Source organism: Etheostoma cragini, chromosome 15, assembly GCF_013103735.1.
Source record: "Etheostoma cragini isolate CJK2018 chromosome 15, CSU_Ecrag_1.0, whole genome shotgun sequence".
Classification (NCBI taxonomy): domain Eukaryota; kingdom Metazoa; phylum Chordata; class Actinopteri; order Perciformes; family Percidae; genus Etheostoma; species Etheostoma cragini.
The window spans coordinates 12890130-12909053 of NC_048421.1; the positions used below are offsets into that span (position 1 = coordinate 12890130).

At 39.5% G+C, this 18924-nt stretch overlaps 1 protein-coding gene and 1 long non-coding RNA gene across 2 annotated transcripts in view; one reads left to right on the forward strand and one right to left on the reverse strand.

Annotated features, from left to right (window-relative positions):
* Nucleotides 1–12357, forward strand: part of hs3st4 (heparan sulfate (glucosamine) 3-O-sulfotransferase 4) — a 76424-nt gene extending 64067 nt beyond the window's left edge. Inside the window, exon 2 of the mRNA XM_034894991.1 lies at nt 10214–12357. Within this exon, the coding sequence (XP_034750882.1) occupies nt 10214–10868 (655 nt within the window). The 3' untranslated portion in view covers nt 10869–12357. The remainder of the gene's footprint in view (nt 1–10213) is intronic.
* LOC117958540 lies at nt 1446–18249 on the reverse strand. The gene is made up of 3 exons (XR_004659749.1): nt 18238–18249; nt 5797–5801; nt 1446–1594 (listed from the first exon to the last, which is right to left on the reverse strand). It is a non-coding gene; the product is annotated as an uncharacterized LOC117958540 (long non-coding RNA).
* Between the last annotated feature and the right edge of the window lie 675 nt (nt 18250–18924).

Sequence of the window (18924 nt, forward strand, 5' to 3'; positions counted from 1 at the left end):
AGACAGATATATAGATAGATAATTAGATAGTTTGCTATAGGCCTATAGTGTTAACAAAGAGGTAAAAAGTAATTACAAAATATTTCAAAGCTTTTTTTTTTTTTTTACTTTTTTTGCCGAACTAGCACCTCTCACAATCTGGTGACCTGATCAAAAGCTGATCTCGACTTCAATGGCTCCGCAATAAAGAGAGTTGCATGCTAGAGGTACTTCTCATCACCTTTGAGGTTGGACATTCATTCACTGTGGAATTCAAACATAAAACCGATGGCTGGAGCCTCAGAGACGGACTCTTGTAATGTATTCCACCTTCGCTGAAATTCAAAGTTATGGATTGGCAAATTAGCTAAACTGGCTTTTTCCATTTCTGCTGCTGATTATGAGGGCTGTGGATGAAGTTTGTCCTTGTCATGAGAAAGTACAAGACACCCACACCATTGATCCCTGTGAGATTCCTGCTGAGCTTAAAGGATGGTGAGAATAATATACAAACTTAAAATTGTAACTTTAATTAATAGTTAATTGTAAATTAACTTTAAATTGATATTTGGTCAAACAGGAAATATCCTTCTCTTGAAAGCTTTCGATTTAAAATTATTGTCTGTACCTATCTATCAAAAGGTAAGATAGAACAATGGTGATTGAGCATATGACTCACTGATGAAACCGCTTGTATTTGCTTTTTTGTCAAGTAATACAATCTGAGTGTCTGAGGCGACTTTCGCACACTAACTTTAAATGGAGTGCACAGTTAGTGACGCTGTTCATATCACTCAGCAGGGGCTGCTTTCCCCTGTAGCCATAGGTGGAGCTTATCACTGCCTATTATGCTGCATCCCGTTGTACACAGTAATTGGGAACTTCCTACGAGGTAAGATGCATGAATCGTTTGTCTAACACAGCTAACTCTCTGGGATAGGTTTATCAAGCTGTTTGTGCCTGTTTACAGGTGTTAATCGTTCAAAAAACGTACTTAACCAATGCGGGCTATTTACAAACACACACTTGGGTAAAATCGCAGATTGCCTGCCACATGAGAAAGAAGAGACAAATTGCGCTTTCAATATGCGTTCGTGGGAGGGTCATGGGAAAAGTGGGAAAGAGTTCCCGCCAAGAAGGTGGAAGGAGGTGCGTAAAGTGCGCCTAATTATATGTTCCGCGGTATTTACAAAGACTGCCAGGATCAGCACGTCTCTGTTCCGCGGGTGAGGACATCTCTGCCTCTTAAAATAAGGTGCAAACCAGCCACAAGCAGGTTTCCTCGTAAATGCCTCCTGGTTAAATGGCAGCAGTGATCCGAAAAAGACAAAGATAGGCCAAGCTGAAAAGATTTTTGCCACAAGGATTACACTTTTTTTAGTGGAGTGAACACAAAATCATTAAGCGTTACAGATTAAGCAGCCATGCGATATTGCAGTTACTAGAAGAAATTAAAGATGACATTAAATCTCCAACTCAGTGTTCACATTCCATTCCAGCAGGTGTTAAACTCCTTGCTACATTGCAAATATTGGCATCAGGATCATTTTAAACAGTCATAGCATCAGCAGTGAGAATATCGCAGTCTACACTCAGCCATATCATAGCACCAGTGCTACAGCGCAATTTACGGTATGATGGGCATAAAAAGGCGCTGATTCCACTATGAACTGGATGGTTGGTAAATATGACCTAAACTGAACGTGAGGGTTCATGCTTTCCCCACTTTTCTGTCAAAGTGTAGCTTATAGAAGGGAAGTTATAAAAATGTGCTTGTTTTGCTACTCAGAAATGGATGCTGACTTGCTGACACTGCTCCCATTTTACTAATAAACTTGTGTTCTGCTGCTAACCTGTTACATTTAGTTTTGTTGATTTCAACTTATTCAGCTTTAAATAGTGTTGGTAGGCTAAATGAAGCATTGAGGGAATAAAAATGGAGTCTAGCTTCCCTTGGTGGTAAGTGGAAATACTTACTAAAGGTTGATAAAATATGTATACCAGCGGTAACATGTAATGCTGTTCTCGGGGCGGACAGACACTGAGGCTGACATTCTCCAATGTGTCCCATAAAACAGGTTTTATGGCACACAGTGCCAAGTTCGCCTGCCATAATTATTCCCTGATATTCCTCCTGACATTTTGTGAGTTACCTTAAATTTCTATAAAAGGAGAAAACTGCCAAATTCTCAGAATCAAATTCTGTCTGTATTACTGGATATATGCTCTAATGTCTCGCACAGAGAATGGAAAGAGTTTGTTCAGCCTCCTCCTTTGTGGTGTCATACTGACCTACAGCTCCATAATGAATTGGAAAAAATGGAGAAAAAAGTGACTGTGATAGGTAATTTCCTGGAAAGGTTCTTGTCCAGGTGTTAAACTGATAGTGCTGCCAAAAAATTACCTATTGGATATGAAAAAAGTTGGGGAGGTGGGGGAGGAAAGACAGGCAACCCCTCTTTCCTTTAAGATTTCTAAGATGTAGGGCAACATTCAGCCAGAGTCATTCATTTGTGCTCTCTATTAAACAAAATCAGACACATGCTGTTTAATTTGGTGTATTTAATAACCGGTTTTCTTCCATTTGTTTCTGATGATGGCTTCAGCCATATGGCTTAGCGCTGATGGAAAACAGTTGTTATCTTCTGTAGCCACTTGTTTATCCACACAGTAATTATTGATGTCCCTCAATCTTGTCATCTTATCAGATGCTGTATCACTGAAACCTTGGTGCACAGGGTTGATCGGAAATAGCCAGGAATGCTCTCATTTCGAGATTACATTTCAGAATTTTACATATACTGTTGGACAATCACCTCAGATGAACGCACTTAATACAAGTATCTAACCATTAATAGAGGAACCTGTGTGTGTGTGTTTGTATGTGTGTGTGTGCATGTGTGCGTACGGCATGCGCTACGTCCCTAGACTGCCTATTACAGTTCACCTGTGTTGGGATTTCCAACACCAGCTCTGCTACAAACGGAGAGCGTGAGCGCCTCTGTACAGCGGCGGGGGCAGGTTTAAAAAAATTGATAAGCACCAAATCTAGCTACTTTCTGGAGAAGAGAGATGCCAGTAGGTGTAAAGGGATGCCGCTCTTGTGGCCACAACATTCACCTCCATTTGTCACTTCTGACTGAGGGCGCTCTCACTTTTGCACCATATTTACCTTCATACATCAGGTAGCAGGCCAGCACCTTGCATGTCAGCTCCACAACCATTGGTGTATGGGAATTGGGTGAATTAAGCCAAATTGTGAAGCGCTTTGTCCGGTAAGGTAGAAAGGTACTACTTAAATGCAGTCCATTTACCATTGGATGAGGTGAGTCTTTTAGAATGGACACGCCACCTGACATTGTTTCAAGCAGCAATGCTTGAAAATAGGGTTTTATAATTGCATTTTGTGACACGTTGTTTGTGAGAATTTACACAGAAAAGTTGTGGAAAACGAATTACTGGGAACAAAGCCATTGGCCTCCAAACAGGCACATGCGCCAAACGGGCACCGCACTAGTGTTTTATAAAGTCTCATGGAAATGTCATGTACTGAATGAGCAAGAACAAACAATACAGTGAAAAACATGTAAAAACTATTTTTTTCTTCGGTCAGCTTCAGTGAAATGATTACAACCTAAAGTGCCAGCCATTTTTCTCAGACAAGGAAATCTATCATGTTCAAACTGTCATATTAATTGGTTCTGCTTAACTGAGCCGGATCTGCACCATTTCCAGGATGTAAATTTTAGCCTTTGACTCTGACGTATTCAGGTGTGACTTCCAATTACTGTTGGCTGTTCTATACTTTTCTTTGAGCTAATACACATTTTGAGAGGGTTTATACTGTATGGAAGATGTAGGGATGAATTAAACATAATGTGTTTAATATAGAAAAAAGTATTAACTTCAGGTCAACTGTAATTTAAAAAGAAACTTTAAGAAAAGGTAATTGACGTTTTTTATTGAATGGCCTGTTGATAATGTTAACCTGTGCATATATTGAACATACTAGCGTATATATTTTCAGGCAATTGTTTTCTCTCTGTGTTCCAAATACACCAAAATTAATAAATGACACTGACATTTCTTACATGGGTGTTTGCCGCCACTGAAAAATTGGGACCAGGATATCACAACTGCTTGTTTTTGAAGTGGCAACATCAATAACATTGAATATTGAGGGCAGTTGTGATCCAACTGACTGAGCTCTTATCAGCTCATCTGAAGAAAAATAAATAAATAAGAAAAGAACGTTCAAAAAAGAATATCATCTTTCAGACAAGTGGCAGACTGCTGTTGTTTTATCACAGCACAGATGAGCAATTATGTAAGCATCTTATTTTTAGTTTAGGGTTTTTACCATACATTTATTTATAGGCTTTTGAGGAGACACCAGTGCCTTTTTTATAGCCAGTAATGTTAAAACTAGACAAGGACATTGAAAAAAGCAATATCCTGAGTTTGTGATGTGAGATAAGTTTGCTTCCATTTTCTCCCACAACTTTAAGACAGTTAAAAATAAACTAATTTTCCAGCTCATATACACTGTTATGGACAAATGATGCAGGGTACTAAAGCATCCTAAACGTCCTTATATTTCCCCTTGTTGCCACGCTTTATTTCATGATGTTTTAGATTTCAGTGCTGCAGTCTGGTGATGTAAGGAGAGAAGTAGCTGGCTTGCCCACTGTTGGAAGTGGGACGGTCTTTAGGGAATCTTAGGAAGAGAGTCGGGAATAAGGTTTTGATCAGGACCAGCTGTCACTTCTGTCCTCAACTATTCTGTTGAAGTCCACCGTCCTGCAGAAATGCGATTTTAATTGGCTTATTTAGAGTGGGGAGGTTGTGTTGTGTTTTAATAAATCAGTTTTAGTGTTCTTGCCATTTAACAGACATGGTTTACTTGGTATGATTTTTATTCACTAAAGTAACTTTACTTATAGACAGCAACAATAATTATTTAGATTTTTTTAATTATGACAGGATAATTTGCCTTAAATCCATGTAGTCTGTGATCCATCAAGGTCCCGGGCACTGGGGATGGTGATCACCATGTACTGTAGGCTACAATCACGTGTGTTAAACAGTTAATGGAGATTGCTTCAATCATAAACATAAACAGCCTGTCCACGGCAAATAACTGAAAAACTGTGTTGACTATTTTGAAATAGTTTTATCTGATTTGATTGACAGTGACCGAACAACTTGCCAACTGTCATTAAATTGAGATTATACTAAATTCTGACTGGTGCACAGAAGTAACAGTGCAAAGCAAAGAAATTGACTGGTTTGTGAAAAAATGTGTAAAGAAGAAAAAGGGACAAGTAATAGGTGTGAATAAGGAGCGTCGGGGTGAGGCGGCATTTACAGGTTTCACCAGAGTTTCACTCAATTCCAATGTATAAATGAAAGAATGTGAAGACAAGAAAAGATATGGTGAAATATGTTGCCCCTTAAAGAATCTACTATAAAGATTATAGTCTATAGATATATGGTCTGTGTCCTTGGGTATATATGGTACCGCAAATGCATGCGGTACATGTTTGTCAACCAGCTTGATGCTAAGAGAAGAAAATGTTCATGTAAAAACGAAATCACACTTTAACTTCGGTCCACAGTATGTATATTATTACATAACTAAATCCAGTGAATAGCTTTAAAGCAAGCACAGGATCCTTCCTCTACATTCAGTTGAAAAGGTCAGATTTGGGTTGAGAAAAACAAAAACAAACCAAACTCTCCACCATTACTTGAGTCTGATCTGATCACAGAGAATGGCGGCATACTCTGTATTTGTTTTCCTCCTTAAAACTGCACCTTAACTGTGACAAAACAATGCCTCCCACTCCAACAGACCCACTAAGACCCTTTGCTCTGGCCTGTAGGCTTGTTTTTTATGTGTTCCAAACATGTACGCATCCACTTGTCGAGAGCCAAGTGAAGAATGACTCATTTGACCGACCAACCATTTTCTTTTCTTTTTTTTTCCACCTCTCACTAAACCAATGTCTCTGGTCTTTGTTTTGCAATAATCACTAACATGTCATTCAGGGTGTAATAATGGGATTATTCATTGCAAACTGACCACAGTATCTCTTGCTGCAAATGTCCTGACTGACTGTTGTTGATGAATAGCCGCTTACACCCTCAATTGACTCAAACTAACACCTTGATGCAAATGCCTTCCGTTATCCTTTTTCATTGTCTGCCTGCACTGACAGTTAAGGTGTTGGTTCACTGAGAAAAATGTTCAACAAAATAAATTTCTACAGAGAAAGGACTGTCAGCTTTTATCTTTCATCATTTCTTTTATAAAACATAATTGAAAAATCCCTAAAAGTCAGATTATTTAAAATTTACAGAAAACCCCCAAAAACATTTCTCCTGTATAATTTACACCTCAATATCATTATTTGTAGGAATTATTTAGGGGATCAGAGTAGTCCGCCCACATCACTGGCACCATCTCCAAAATGTGTTCTCCAAAGACTCAGGAGCTTATTATGAGTGGACTCCTTTAGAATAATTGATTGTATTTGACATGACATGGAGAAAGCTTGGCTGATTGATACTCTGCAGCAAAGCCCTGATCAATCCAAATGAGAGACTGGGGGAGCTTTTATTTCTCTGCCAGAGTTTATTAGAAACAACTCTGATTCTCTGGAGAAACTTTCATCCTCCAGAAACAGCTTGGACCTATTAGTATCTGGAAATGTAAATTAGCGTGATCCCTCACCTCATCATGCATTGAAATATTCCCCTTACACTAGTTTGACAAAACATAATGAAACATTGAATTAAATGCTGGGCCATGTTCCAGAGCACTTTTTGCGGTGGGCGTTAAGGCATGAAGAGTTGTGATTATCTGCAAAGATTAGTTTCTGTCCTAACAAATACAAAGATTTGCTGTGATTTGATGAACTGCACATTCGGAATGATGAATCAACCTTGAGAGATGACTGGGTATCCTCCGAATGTGAATTTCATGTGGAATGGATGTTAAACAGATTTTCTTCCTAAATTATAATACAGGATCTCAAAACAACAACAGAAGTGTAGTTTTAAAGGTTCATGTTCTGCTTTATTATTTATTTGTCTGACTAACAATGTTTTAGTGATATTTAATGAATCTGGTTGCAAAACACATTTTCACTCCCATCTTGTAGAATCCAGATGCTTGGTCAGGTGCCTTTGTCGTTGTCGTAAAAGTCTCCTTTAGCGTCTTATCTAAACATGCCTGGTCGGGACTATTGGCGTTGTGAACGTTTTAACGCTGTTAGGATAAGGAAAAGATTGTTGGTGGCACGCAGGAACAACGGTTGAGTTTAGAAAAAAAATTGTGGCTGGGCTTACGCTTCCGTGACAAGCGGGGATACCAGGACAGTTAAAGAAAAAAGCGGATTTAGTAAAGGTGCTACGCGGGAGACGAACCCCGGTCTCCTGGGTGTCTTGTGTTTGACACATCCACCACCCCAACCAATCTCCCTCTGTGGAATTTCTCCCTTCCATACTACTTTCTAAACCACATGTAGTTGCTGCTGTCCCCGGTACGTTACACAAACACGCTGAAGGGCACCTTCTTCGTGCGTTTAGACGCTGACAGCCAATGTCCAAACGTCGGTATTTTATGAGTTCGGAGTAAGAACTTCTTGGGGGCTGCAAGGGATTTTTTATTAAAGAATCCAGTAACGAGACTACATTCAGCTGTTTTTCAAGGAAATTGAATGACTCTCAACTATGTACTGTATTTTTTAGTATCAGGGTCATATTCTGCATGAGCTGCTATTCGTCTGTCTGTATTAGTTTCTTGCATCCAATTGATCTCTCAACGCAACCAAGTAATTCTCCTGCATGCCTCTCACCATAGGGAGCATTAAAAGTTACTTCATGCTCCAAATAGAGGCGCCTTTATCTTCACACTTCTGTTTCCTATGTAAATAAAGCTTTGGGCTTGTTTTTTCAAATGCAGGAAAGTAAATGTTATGTGGTATGTCCTCGGTCTGAGGCAGTAAACAGCAGATGGTTCGCAGGGCCTCTTTAGCGCTATGGATTTTATTTACCTACCCACCTGAATGACCTGTTTTGAGCTGAGCAGCTGATGCGGAGAAAGAAAAAGCGGGAGTTAACAGTTTGCTTTTGTTTACTCCAGTTCCACTAGACTGCAAGGCCAAAGGAGTCATTTGCCATGCACCGAGAAATTAGCTTGTTTATCAGCATTTTGATTTCCATCCCGGCTCGTCATCCCACTGACATTTTAGATGTACATGATCCATGACTGATTCCCAATCAAAGTGGAGCCTCTGTAACATATAACATAATGTATTTGGCTCGAGCAGTTTCCATTGTTGTACAATGAAATGCATGATGATTAGCGCTGAGCCCATGAGGACAATAGCTTGTTATATGCACGCCTTTAAAAAGGTAACCTTGAACATTGTACATCTGTCCTATCAATTGGATATGCTCCAAAGATGCACAGCACATAACCAGTGAGACACTTCAGCTCAGGTCCTTACAGTGGGATATCGGTTGTTTCAAGGGGATTTGCTGTGGTGTATCTGAGCTTTTTCTGTAATTATCATACATGGTGATGTGGCACCCTTGGACCACCTACTCTACTCTGGAGTTGAGTTAGATGGCGACAGGGCTAAAGTCCTTGAAAGGTTACAAAAATCTTTAGCCATTCATTACTGTAAGAGAGGAAGTGTAGAAAGTGATGGAATATAATGAAAACTAATACTCTTTCTGGTCACTATGCTATCAGTAGATATGTTAAATATCCCACTACAGGCCCAAAAGTAACCACAGTTCTATGCTGTCAAGAGACAAACATAATCCACAGGGAAATTACCCATCAGGAAGGCAATACTCTTACTGAGATGCAATTACCAGACCACTTGTGATACTTTCAGCCCAGTATCCATGCGTCGTGTGTGTGTGTGTGTGTGTGTGTGTGTGTGTGTGTGTGTGTGTGTGTGTGTGTGTGTGTGTGTTTAAGGGTGGTCGATATGTGCATAACAGCTTTTATGTTTTGCAGAGTAAATTGGATTCTTTGCTGGAGAACAGTTAATTTAGAAAATGTCCAAGATGCAAATGATTGATGTGAGTATATCGTTACAATTGTAGGTTTGTGGTGCAGGTCAGCTTAATGGAAAAAATATTACAGGGAGGAGAAAATGGCTTTTATCCCAGAATTATTGAGAATTCTTCAGCAGTAACTCTGTCAATCTCCAGATTAGAAATAATTCGGATTTTGTTTAGGCTTTTATGTATTAACTTCCAAACAAACATGACTTAATTTGACGAAGGAAAAACATTGTTGATGCTAAAATTTTCTTTTACCTTATATTTTATTTTGGAGCTCCTGTGCTCCTGTTTGTTAGTAGTAAAATAAACAGCATATCTCACATAGGATTTAATGTACCAAATTAGCACTGAATCACATAGCCTACAAACAAAGAAAAGAGCATGGATTAGAATGAACATCAGTGGGGTTTTTTATGAGGATTTGCTTGAGGCAAATGCTATGCTTTATTATTGATACTAAAATAGAAACAAGACTTGCTCCTGTGCGTATGAGCTACTCCTCCTAACAAACCAAATTAAACATAATATTTGCGGTGATGGCAAATGGCTTTCCATTGTTCTGGAGATACATTTGTTAAGCCGGGGACTTATCTATTGTACCACAAATAATCACCTTCAATCTGATGATTAATCACTGCTGCCTTCAATGAACAGTCCATAACCTTAAACGTAGCACAGAGAAGAAGGAAAAAAAGCCTGCATCCATTGCAAGGGAAGCGCATGTGCATAAGAAATAAAACTGCCTGCACAGAGCATGAGCCTTGCATGCATAATAAATGTATGACAAAACAATACCCTAGGCACCCCAGTATTAATGATATGCGGCGAACTCATTATTAAAGTTCCAAAACAGCTCCTGGAGTAACACAGATGGAGTCAATTAAGCAATGAGCATACTTGCTTGCCTGCCGTTTCATCCTCTTTCTTTTATCTCTTGCATATTACTCCATGGATGTAATTAGCTGTATGTTTCTTCTCACAAAATAATGTCCAGTGATAATGACAGTTATTTTCACTTGTAATATCACATAATGCACTGCTTAATAAATTTGCTCACACTGTGTCCTTGGGTATTTTATTTGCACTGCAAGAGGTGTTGACGATAATACTGTTTTTTTTCTCTCTCTTTCCCTGTTTGTGTTCCCAGAGACCTGATGCCTTCAACGCTGGAAGGGCAGATCACCATGGAGAAGACGCCCAGCTACTTTGTGACTAACCATGCCCCAAAGCGGATCCACTCCATGGCCAGGGACATCAAGCTTATTATTGTGGTGCGTAATCCTGTCACTAGAGCCATTTCAGACTACACACAAACGTTGTCCAAGAAACCTGAGATTCCCACCTTTGAGGTCCTGGCTTTTAAGAATCGGACGCTGGGTCTTATAGACGCCTCCTGGAGTGCATTGCGTATAGGAATATATGCGCTCCACTTGGAGAGCTGGATGCAGTATTTCCCTCTCTCCCAAATGCATTTTGTCAGCGGGGAAAGGCTCATTGTGGATCCCGCAGGCGAGATGGCCAAAGTGCAGGACTTCTTGGGACTAAAACGGATCGTCACGGACAAACACTTTTACTTCAATAAAACTAAAGGATTTCCGTGTCTGAAGAAGCCAGAGGACAGCAGCACTCCCAGATGCCTCGGCAAGTCTAAAGGGAGAACTCACCCTAAAATTGACCCGGATGTGATTCAACGGCTGCACAAGTTCTACAAACCCTTTAACATGATGTTCTACCAAATGACTGGCCAGAACTTTGAATGGGAGCTGCAGGGGGACAATGAATCTCATAGCTCTCAGGACTAGTAGACTGTGGCATGGCACGGCGCAGCCACACCACCAGCCTTCTTCAATAAAACTACTATTGTCTCGCTTTGTCTTCAGAGAGAGCGCTTGAGCACGCCAATCAATCATGGCTGTCTTTGCCGTGTCTGTATCCATTAGCAAGAGTTTACTGACATGCTTTTTCTCTCCCTTCAATACTAATGTTGTTGATGATGGCAACTCATTATTGTATATACCAAACATAAAATATATTTATATTTGTGAAAAGGAGATGCTTTATTCATTTTGTTTTTAAAGCATAGAGCTGATATAAAAACCATGTTGACTATGACAATGCATGCGATAAGTTAAGTGTCCTTACCTCATGAGCCCTAAGGCCAAACTCTGCCTGTTTCTTTTCCCTTTACTTTCATTTTTGCAGTTTGTTGCCCTCACACCCACTCACCAGCATCAAGTACAAAAAGGCTATTCTATTTCAATAGCTAAGGCCATGAAGTGTTCTGTATTATGTCTTTCCACACTGTCCCGCTGCTTTAGAAGAGAAAGAAAAACGATAAGACACATAGTACAATAATCTTCTGACACGTGCTCATCTTTTCAGTTGTCCATATTCTGAGTGGAGACAATCCTGTTTTTGTCTAAGTTTACCAAAGTGTTCATTTACTCAGTGTTGTGGTTGCTTTGCACTTATTAACTGCACACATAGTCAAAAAGAGAGCTGATGTACAGTGACCATCATTCAATTATTGGATTGTTTCACTGCTTAGTTAAACATTAGCATACTGATGACCATGCACTCAGACGTGGTGCAGTATCAGTGATTTTGGCATAATTTGACAAATGAATCTGTCTTCTGCAAATATCGAGGGTTAGCTTTGGATCAAACAATTCTGTATCTTGACAAAAACAATTTCCTGTCGAACAAAAACGCACCTAAAGTATCAGGTAACTCTCGTAGTCCTCGACTGTTTGCCTCGCGACCCTTCTCTTGTTGCAGTAACACATGTCAATGAGGGTGAAGAGTAACACATGTCAATGAGGGTGAAGAACAACACCAGAGGACCGTGCAGAAGTTTGTTAACAAACATCTGCTGCGACGCGGCCTTCTGTCGTTAGAGATTAATGGCGTGTTAAATAAGCCGCTGCCGCTGGAACAATGTCAATGTCAGAGAGAATTTACTGTCAAGGAAAAGCTACATACATGCCCAGGTAAATTACCAAGCCATTATCGTATGTACTTAAATGGAATGAGATGCTGTGTTGCAGGGAAATGTGCTGTAATCAGAGGTTTAATTGTGATCAACAGGACTAAATGGGTGGATGAAAATAACAGGATTTTGCTGTGAAATGCTCTTTTACTCATGCAATGAAATAACAACATGACCCATACTTTTTTTTCTTTATTCTTTATTTTGCATAACTGCTGTGCGTCTGTCTGTTGTCTCTGGACTTTTCATCAATTGAGACAATCAATACAGCCAATGAGTCAATAAATACAGTCTGCTACACATCACTGGTTGCTACAGCTATGATGCATTGCTCTGTAAATCCTCCCTGTTCTCTTGCCATGGATGGCTGGATTGGTTCACTCTCTGCAGACCTCTCTGTCACCCTGGGGAGGCCGGCACCAGCAGCTACTTACACAGAGCAATTGATTCAATCAAAGTAAGCACTATACTGCCCTTTGTAGCGCCAAGCCTGAACACTTACCTCTGAGTCTCACTATCCCAGAGTCACAACTTCCACTTTAAGGCTTCTCTGTCTAGCCATCTTTTGGTGTTTTTTTGACAACCTCTCTGCCTCTCCTCTCTTTCTCTATCCGCAAACTTCATCCTCAGAGTCAATGTGGTATCAGAATAGGCACACGCCCTGAATAAAGATATCTACAAGCAAGACATGCTAATCATAGTTTTAAGAAAATCCTGTATCATTATTTATTTATTCACGTTTTTTTTTTTTTCCCTCGAGCTTTGGAACGTGTATAATCTACCTTCCACACCAGACAGTCCCTCCTCCTCAGTGTAGAGAATGCTCAAAGAAATCCACAGAAGGCACCCTACAGGGTTGTTAGGAAAGATGAGGACTCCATTTTCCCATCTATGAATATTCACTCCGGTTATCATTTGCATTTCTAGGATGAACCACATGAGGGAATTCCTTTCCTAAGTCAAAACTTGGATCCAACCTCTCGTTAACAGAAACACACACACATACATACACACACACACAAACACACTTTTTTTCTTTTGTACCTCTTGCTTGTTTTAGGTACAGGCGGAGTACTGTGATACATCCTGCGAGAGTTGCAACGCATAAAAGGCATGCTAAGCTGTCCTTCATGTGTTCCTCCCAGTGGGGGTCACGCAGCACTATGTGGTTCATCAGCATCAAGTTAAGAAGACTGCGATGATAGATGAGCATCGCCTGCTCATCAAACTGCCACTGCTCCAGTGCCATCGTTTTAAAGTGAAGTACAAATTCGTATTTGTCTGTCGTTACTGACAATGTGGCAAAGAGCTGAAACGGTAATTGACAGCATGTGAAAGCTACTTGGATGCACTTGAAATTATTTGCAATTGCAGCTTGTGTGTTTATTTTGGGTTGAAAAGCTATAATCTGTGCATGAGAGGTGCTTCAAAGTGTTCACTTTTTTGTTATATGATCTATAATTATATAGTGCTGTAGGGAATAACTGAAGGATACAGCAAAAACAAGCTCAGTTTGAAACCAAACCATTGTGAATAGTTTAGCTGCAGAAATATTTGTAGAAGAAGCAGACATTATTAACAACTAATTGGTTTTTCACTAAATTTGACTGAATGATTACACGCTGTGTAAAGAGGAACAATGATGTCTGCTTCTACAATGAACTTCCCACTTACACACTGATTTAACCTCTAATGTCCTTCTTTTGATGCCCATTCACATCCAAATTCCTTAAAGACAAAAGCTGTGCAAAGGTTTGAAATTCAATGAAAAAAAAAACAATGTTTATTTGTATTGGTAACATACAGTCAATGTGTTTTAACTTCTGTAAGTCTTTGCAAAAACAAGTATCCACAAAATGAAATAAGATGAAAATTAGATGCAACACACTCCTACTACACTCATCATTCTCATCTGAAATTAAATCATTCATTTATCCATATTACAATTGTGTATGCATGGAAATGTTCCCAAGGTAGCTTAGTTACTCATTGAATGTGGCTGGTACCCATGCACCATAATCTTATTGATCACCAAATTAAGGATTAAGCACAATCCCTCCCTTGCTCCCTACTCATTCTCTTTTCCAATATCTTTGTCTTCAGGTGTACAGGAGGAGTGAAGGCTTCTCATTCAGAAAATAAGAACAATGCATCCACTGGTTGCCAAGGACAACCTGTACATTGGTGACTGAATTGATATGATTCAAAACCCCAACACTGACGTCTATCCGCTCTGCTTCTTCAGCAAGAATCCTCATAACTGTACCACAAATTACATTTATTACCCTGCTTTGTAGATTTCACAGCTGAAACAGATGTTGAAACTAAGAGTGAAGTTGCTATAATAACCATTACTGTTATAAAACACACTGATCCCAATTGTTTTGTGGTTTGTATCCTATCATCTACTGGCTTGAACTCTGAGTTGAGCTCAGAGAACAATGTGACACAAAGCAGGGTTGAGTTCAGAATGTTCTTAAGCTTTGATAAGACACGATAATATATACTGTGCATTTTCTAACAATCGTTCCAATAGCTTTCCTATCGATTTGGGAAGTGGGGGTGCTGCCTAACGACAAGAGTGACTTTAGGTTTGCTGTCATTGATGTCTCCAGTCATATTTGTCTTGAAGCAATTGCGATTCAGCCTACATATAGCATGCACATAGGGTAACCAGATGTCCTGATAAATTTGGGACAGTCCCGAAAACCAAGCAGTTGTTTTGAATCCAAAATCCTGCCCTAATTGTCCCAAAAATTTAAGAGCAGACTCTTGAGTAGTTATAGTCTAATAGAACATTAAAAACTGTTCATGGTGATTGAGTCGTCCTGCAGCCAAGATCCCGTTAGCTGCTACATGGGCGGCTAGGCGCACATTTGTGTAAATAGGCCTACCTATTGCTATTTTTCAGTCATTCATTGATGAAGGAGTTTGGTATTTTACACAAAGGGGAGTCTGACGTCAGGGTGCGAGCTAGCAGCAAATTACACATAAGTTAGTGATAGTATATGAATAACAGCCCAGCACTGTACATATCAACTCTTTGCTCTCATCCTTGGGAGAATGACGCCATAGTAAAATAGCTGCTGTTAATCAGATTTGTTTTTTGTACTTTTGAATTCCTGAATAGAAATAATAAATCATTTTGGTGCAGAGTTTTGAAATTCATGTTAAGGCCCACCCGCTTCTCTTCATTGTCATCAGATTAATCTACAATATAATCAATAATATCACAAAAGTAGACGGAGGCAGGCCAGTAAAGCCCGATCCGGCTGGGGAGAGTTCTATCTGGACCAAGCTCCTCTCCTTAACCTGTCTGTTCTAGTTCTGCTGTTATAGTTACTTGTTACTAACCTAGTTCTGGGGCGTTTACTCCCTGGAGTCCTTATGTTTTCTTTTTGCCCAGCACATTTCCTTGAATTAGGATGGCAACAAGATCTTGGTTGTAGCTGTTGCCGTGGACCTGCTGCACTCCCTGCTACGCTCTGCGATACCCTGCTGGACCCTGCTGCATCCCACCGCCACCTACCTGCTATGCCACGCTACACCCTGAAACGTCCTGCAGTGCCCTTCTATGACATAAACTACTTCTACCATTTTCAGTCACTTTTCCATTATCTTTACTGTGACAATTACTGCCACTGGGCATCACACCCCCAACTGGCACCGTCAGACACCACCTACCAAGAGCCCGGGTCTGTCTGAGGTTTATTTCTAAAAGGGAGTTTTTCCTCGTCACTGTCGCACGCACTAATGCTTGCTCTTGGGGGAATTACTTAAATGGTTGGGGTTTTGTAAATTATAGAGTGAGGTCTAAACCTACTCTGTAAAGTGTCTCAAGATAAATTTTGTTATGATTTGATACTATAAATAAAATTGAACTGATAAAGGCCACAAAGACAGGACTGAAATTATTTTTAAATGTCTTCAATCATACATGGTTCCTGTAGCCTCACATCAACAGTTCCTGCCATTTCCACAGACCAGAGTCAGCGGCAGAGGTAATCATTTCATCTGCTGCTTCCTGAATCAGGAACGTCCTCTTCAAGCACCTCAGGAGAGAAGGAGCATCTTCTCATGAATCTTGACTCAAAAGCTTTTCTCTCCTCTGTGCTGTTGGAATCATTTTCCATCCCCTCAGCCACACTATACTCTTCTTCCTCGTTTCTCTCTCTCTTGCTCTCTCTCTCGCTCTCTCACATGCACAAACACAGACCTGCGTGAAATCTTTACAGTGACTAAAATTTGAGTAATCTTGTGTGTTTTACCCATGATTTAAATGCTCTAAAATACCTATTTGAGGTCTTTGAATAGTCACATTACAACTGCAAATGTTGACGATGTCAGAAATAAAGACAAAACGTTCAAACATCAATAAAACGTCAATTTGATTGCCAGCAATTTTGCAGAAATACAAGCCGCAGAAATGTCCCGCGCACTTAGTGCTTGCTAAGAACCTATTTTTACCCTAGTTGTAATGTTTACCATCAAATCAGTTTTCTGTCTTCTGTTAGTTAATGAGATGGTGTGTTCAGTTCAGGTATTGTGGGATATTTAAAAGGTCCGCTTGAGCAAAAACAATCATCATTCAAAAGACTTAAAAAAAATGCCACAGCGTCACAGTTAATATCTAATCACCCATTAAACACTAATCACTGAAAGATAAACCTGTTGATAATGTCAAACAATAAATTAGGCATACATAGCCTGATTAATGTATGTTTAATGAAATCGCCAGAAAATCACATTGGCTCCTCAAACTGTGCTATGATGATAATGTGTAGTAATCCAGTTGCAACTTAATAACATTAACCCAGTAGTCCCAACATCCCTCCTACTTTATTAATACTCACAATAACAACATTTCTCTCTTATTACATTTTAATTTTAATTATTGAAAAAGATCAATACTGTATCTCTGTGTTGCCAAAGTGTAGAAAAACAACAACAAGGAAATGTGAGTAAATACATCTAATAATGAAAGTAAACAGGATACATGATATCATTGAAGATAATAAAATAAATACTGTCCCTCAACAAGTACTATGTGAAAAAACAATAATAACAATAATAAAAAATACAATTCTCTAGAAGACAGGTGGCAGGAGAGGACATATTCAGCTGCTAGGCATGCCATACTTGAATCTTTCCCTAACAAAAAAGGAGTCCTGTTGTCCTTAGGGTAAGCAGTGGATCCTGCTTTGAAATTTAATTTCCTTTTAAATATGTAATTCTTCTGTCTTTGTGTATGGGCTATGTGCATACAACATGTATTTATGTTTCAATGGTAGCAGTATGTACACACACATTCCTGGTCTCTTCAATTGTAAATGGCGCCCTCTTTTCCAATTCATTGTCACTGATTCTGTATTTTGTTGGGATTTGTTATGAGACATTATACTTGGATATCTTCAGGGATTAATAACAGTGTGTTTATTTAATTTTTTTATATTGTTCTGTATATTTATCTCTTAGTTTTGTTTCAAATTTTTGCATTTATGAGCTCGTCCTCTGAGGCCTATGGACTTTGGTATTTAACCACAGGGGGTCCGTTTCAGGAAGGAGGTTTACCAAACTGAGTCTAACCCTGATCTCTGATTTGATTTACCCTGAGATGGGAACTCTGAGTTTTTGGTTCCGGAACAGGTGATTCAAGTTGTTTAAAACAACTCGGGGTAGGTTGACTCAGAGTTAACCACCACAATAAAAAGGCAGCCCAAATAGAGCCATGATACTATGATTAACCATGGTAACAACCACAAACAAACGGCGGAAATACTCTTGTGCACATAGCCTACAGCGCGTTTTGAGTTTAATCAAAAAAGCAACACAGTGGTTGCTATAAAATAGCAAGAACTGGTGTGGGAGAACATTTCTGCTTGAGACAATGCAATAGTCTAATATAATAGATTAATTTCAAATTTAATCACAGGTAACCTAAAATATTACTGGTGAAAACTGGAATGGTAAGCTACACTTTTAATTTCATTCATGTGCAATCCTGCTGGCAAAAAAAGTCTACTACTAGGCCCAAACCCATTCTGAGGTTGCAGCACCAACATTAACAGAATCATGATTTACAATCATTTATTTATTGTTAATGTCTCTTAGTGGTTTGTTGCCAGGAAACTGTACACACACGTTTAAAACAAGTTTCAGAGCGCGTCACACTCTTCTGACACCGCTTTGCTACACAGTGGCTTTACTAATATGCTCCGCATCAACAATGGTGTAAAGAAAACATAATGCAACACAATCTGCTGGGAGAGCATGTCCATGATGGGTGACGTTAGTGATGACGGAGGACGGATAGGACAGATAAGGTCATGTGCTACATGACTGAAAAATGATACCACTCAAATGGGTACTTATCTGGAATTATTATGGATTATGGATTAAAATACACCTATATGGTCGGGCCTCAATATTCTCCCAACATATGTTTAACATCCTGCAAAGTAATACAGCTTCAACGGGATCGTCCACTAAAGGAAATGCCCTGTTAGAGAATAAAACGTTTTATAGTCTGCCTATCGTAGTAAATAAACCAACACTTTTTTTTAATTCATGCAGATAACTAACTGCGCCTGATAGACTGATTGAAGAAATAAGAATGAAAGCGTGCTGTTTTGGAGGGAGAAGACTGAGAGAAACTCAAGGTTTCTTGAAGAAAACCTGCTCCCGACCAGGTTAGGTTCACTGACTCAGTTACCATAGTAACTACCTCTGAGGTTAAATTACCTCTGTTTTCTGAAATGGGCTGGAGTTACCCAACCCACTCATGTTTGACAAACCTCCCTTTCTGAAACAGAAAACCCAGAGTTTCACTTTTCTCAGGGTTAACAAACTCAGAGTTTTCACTGAACCTT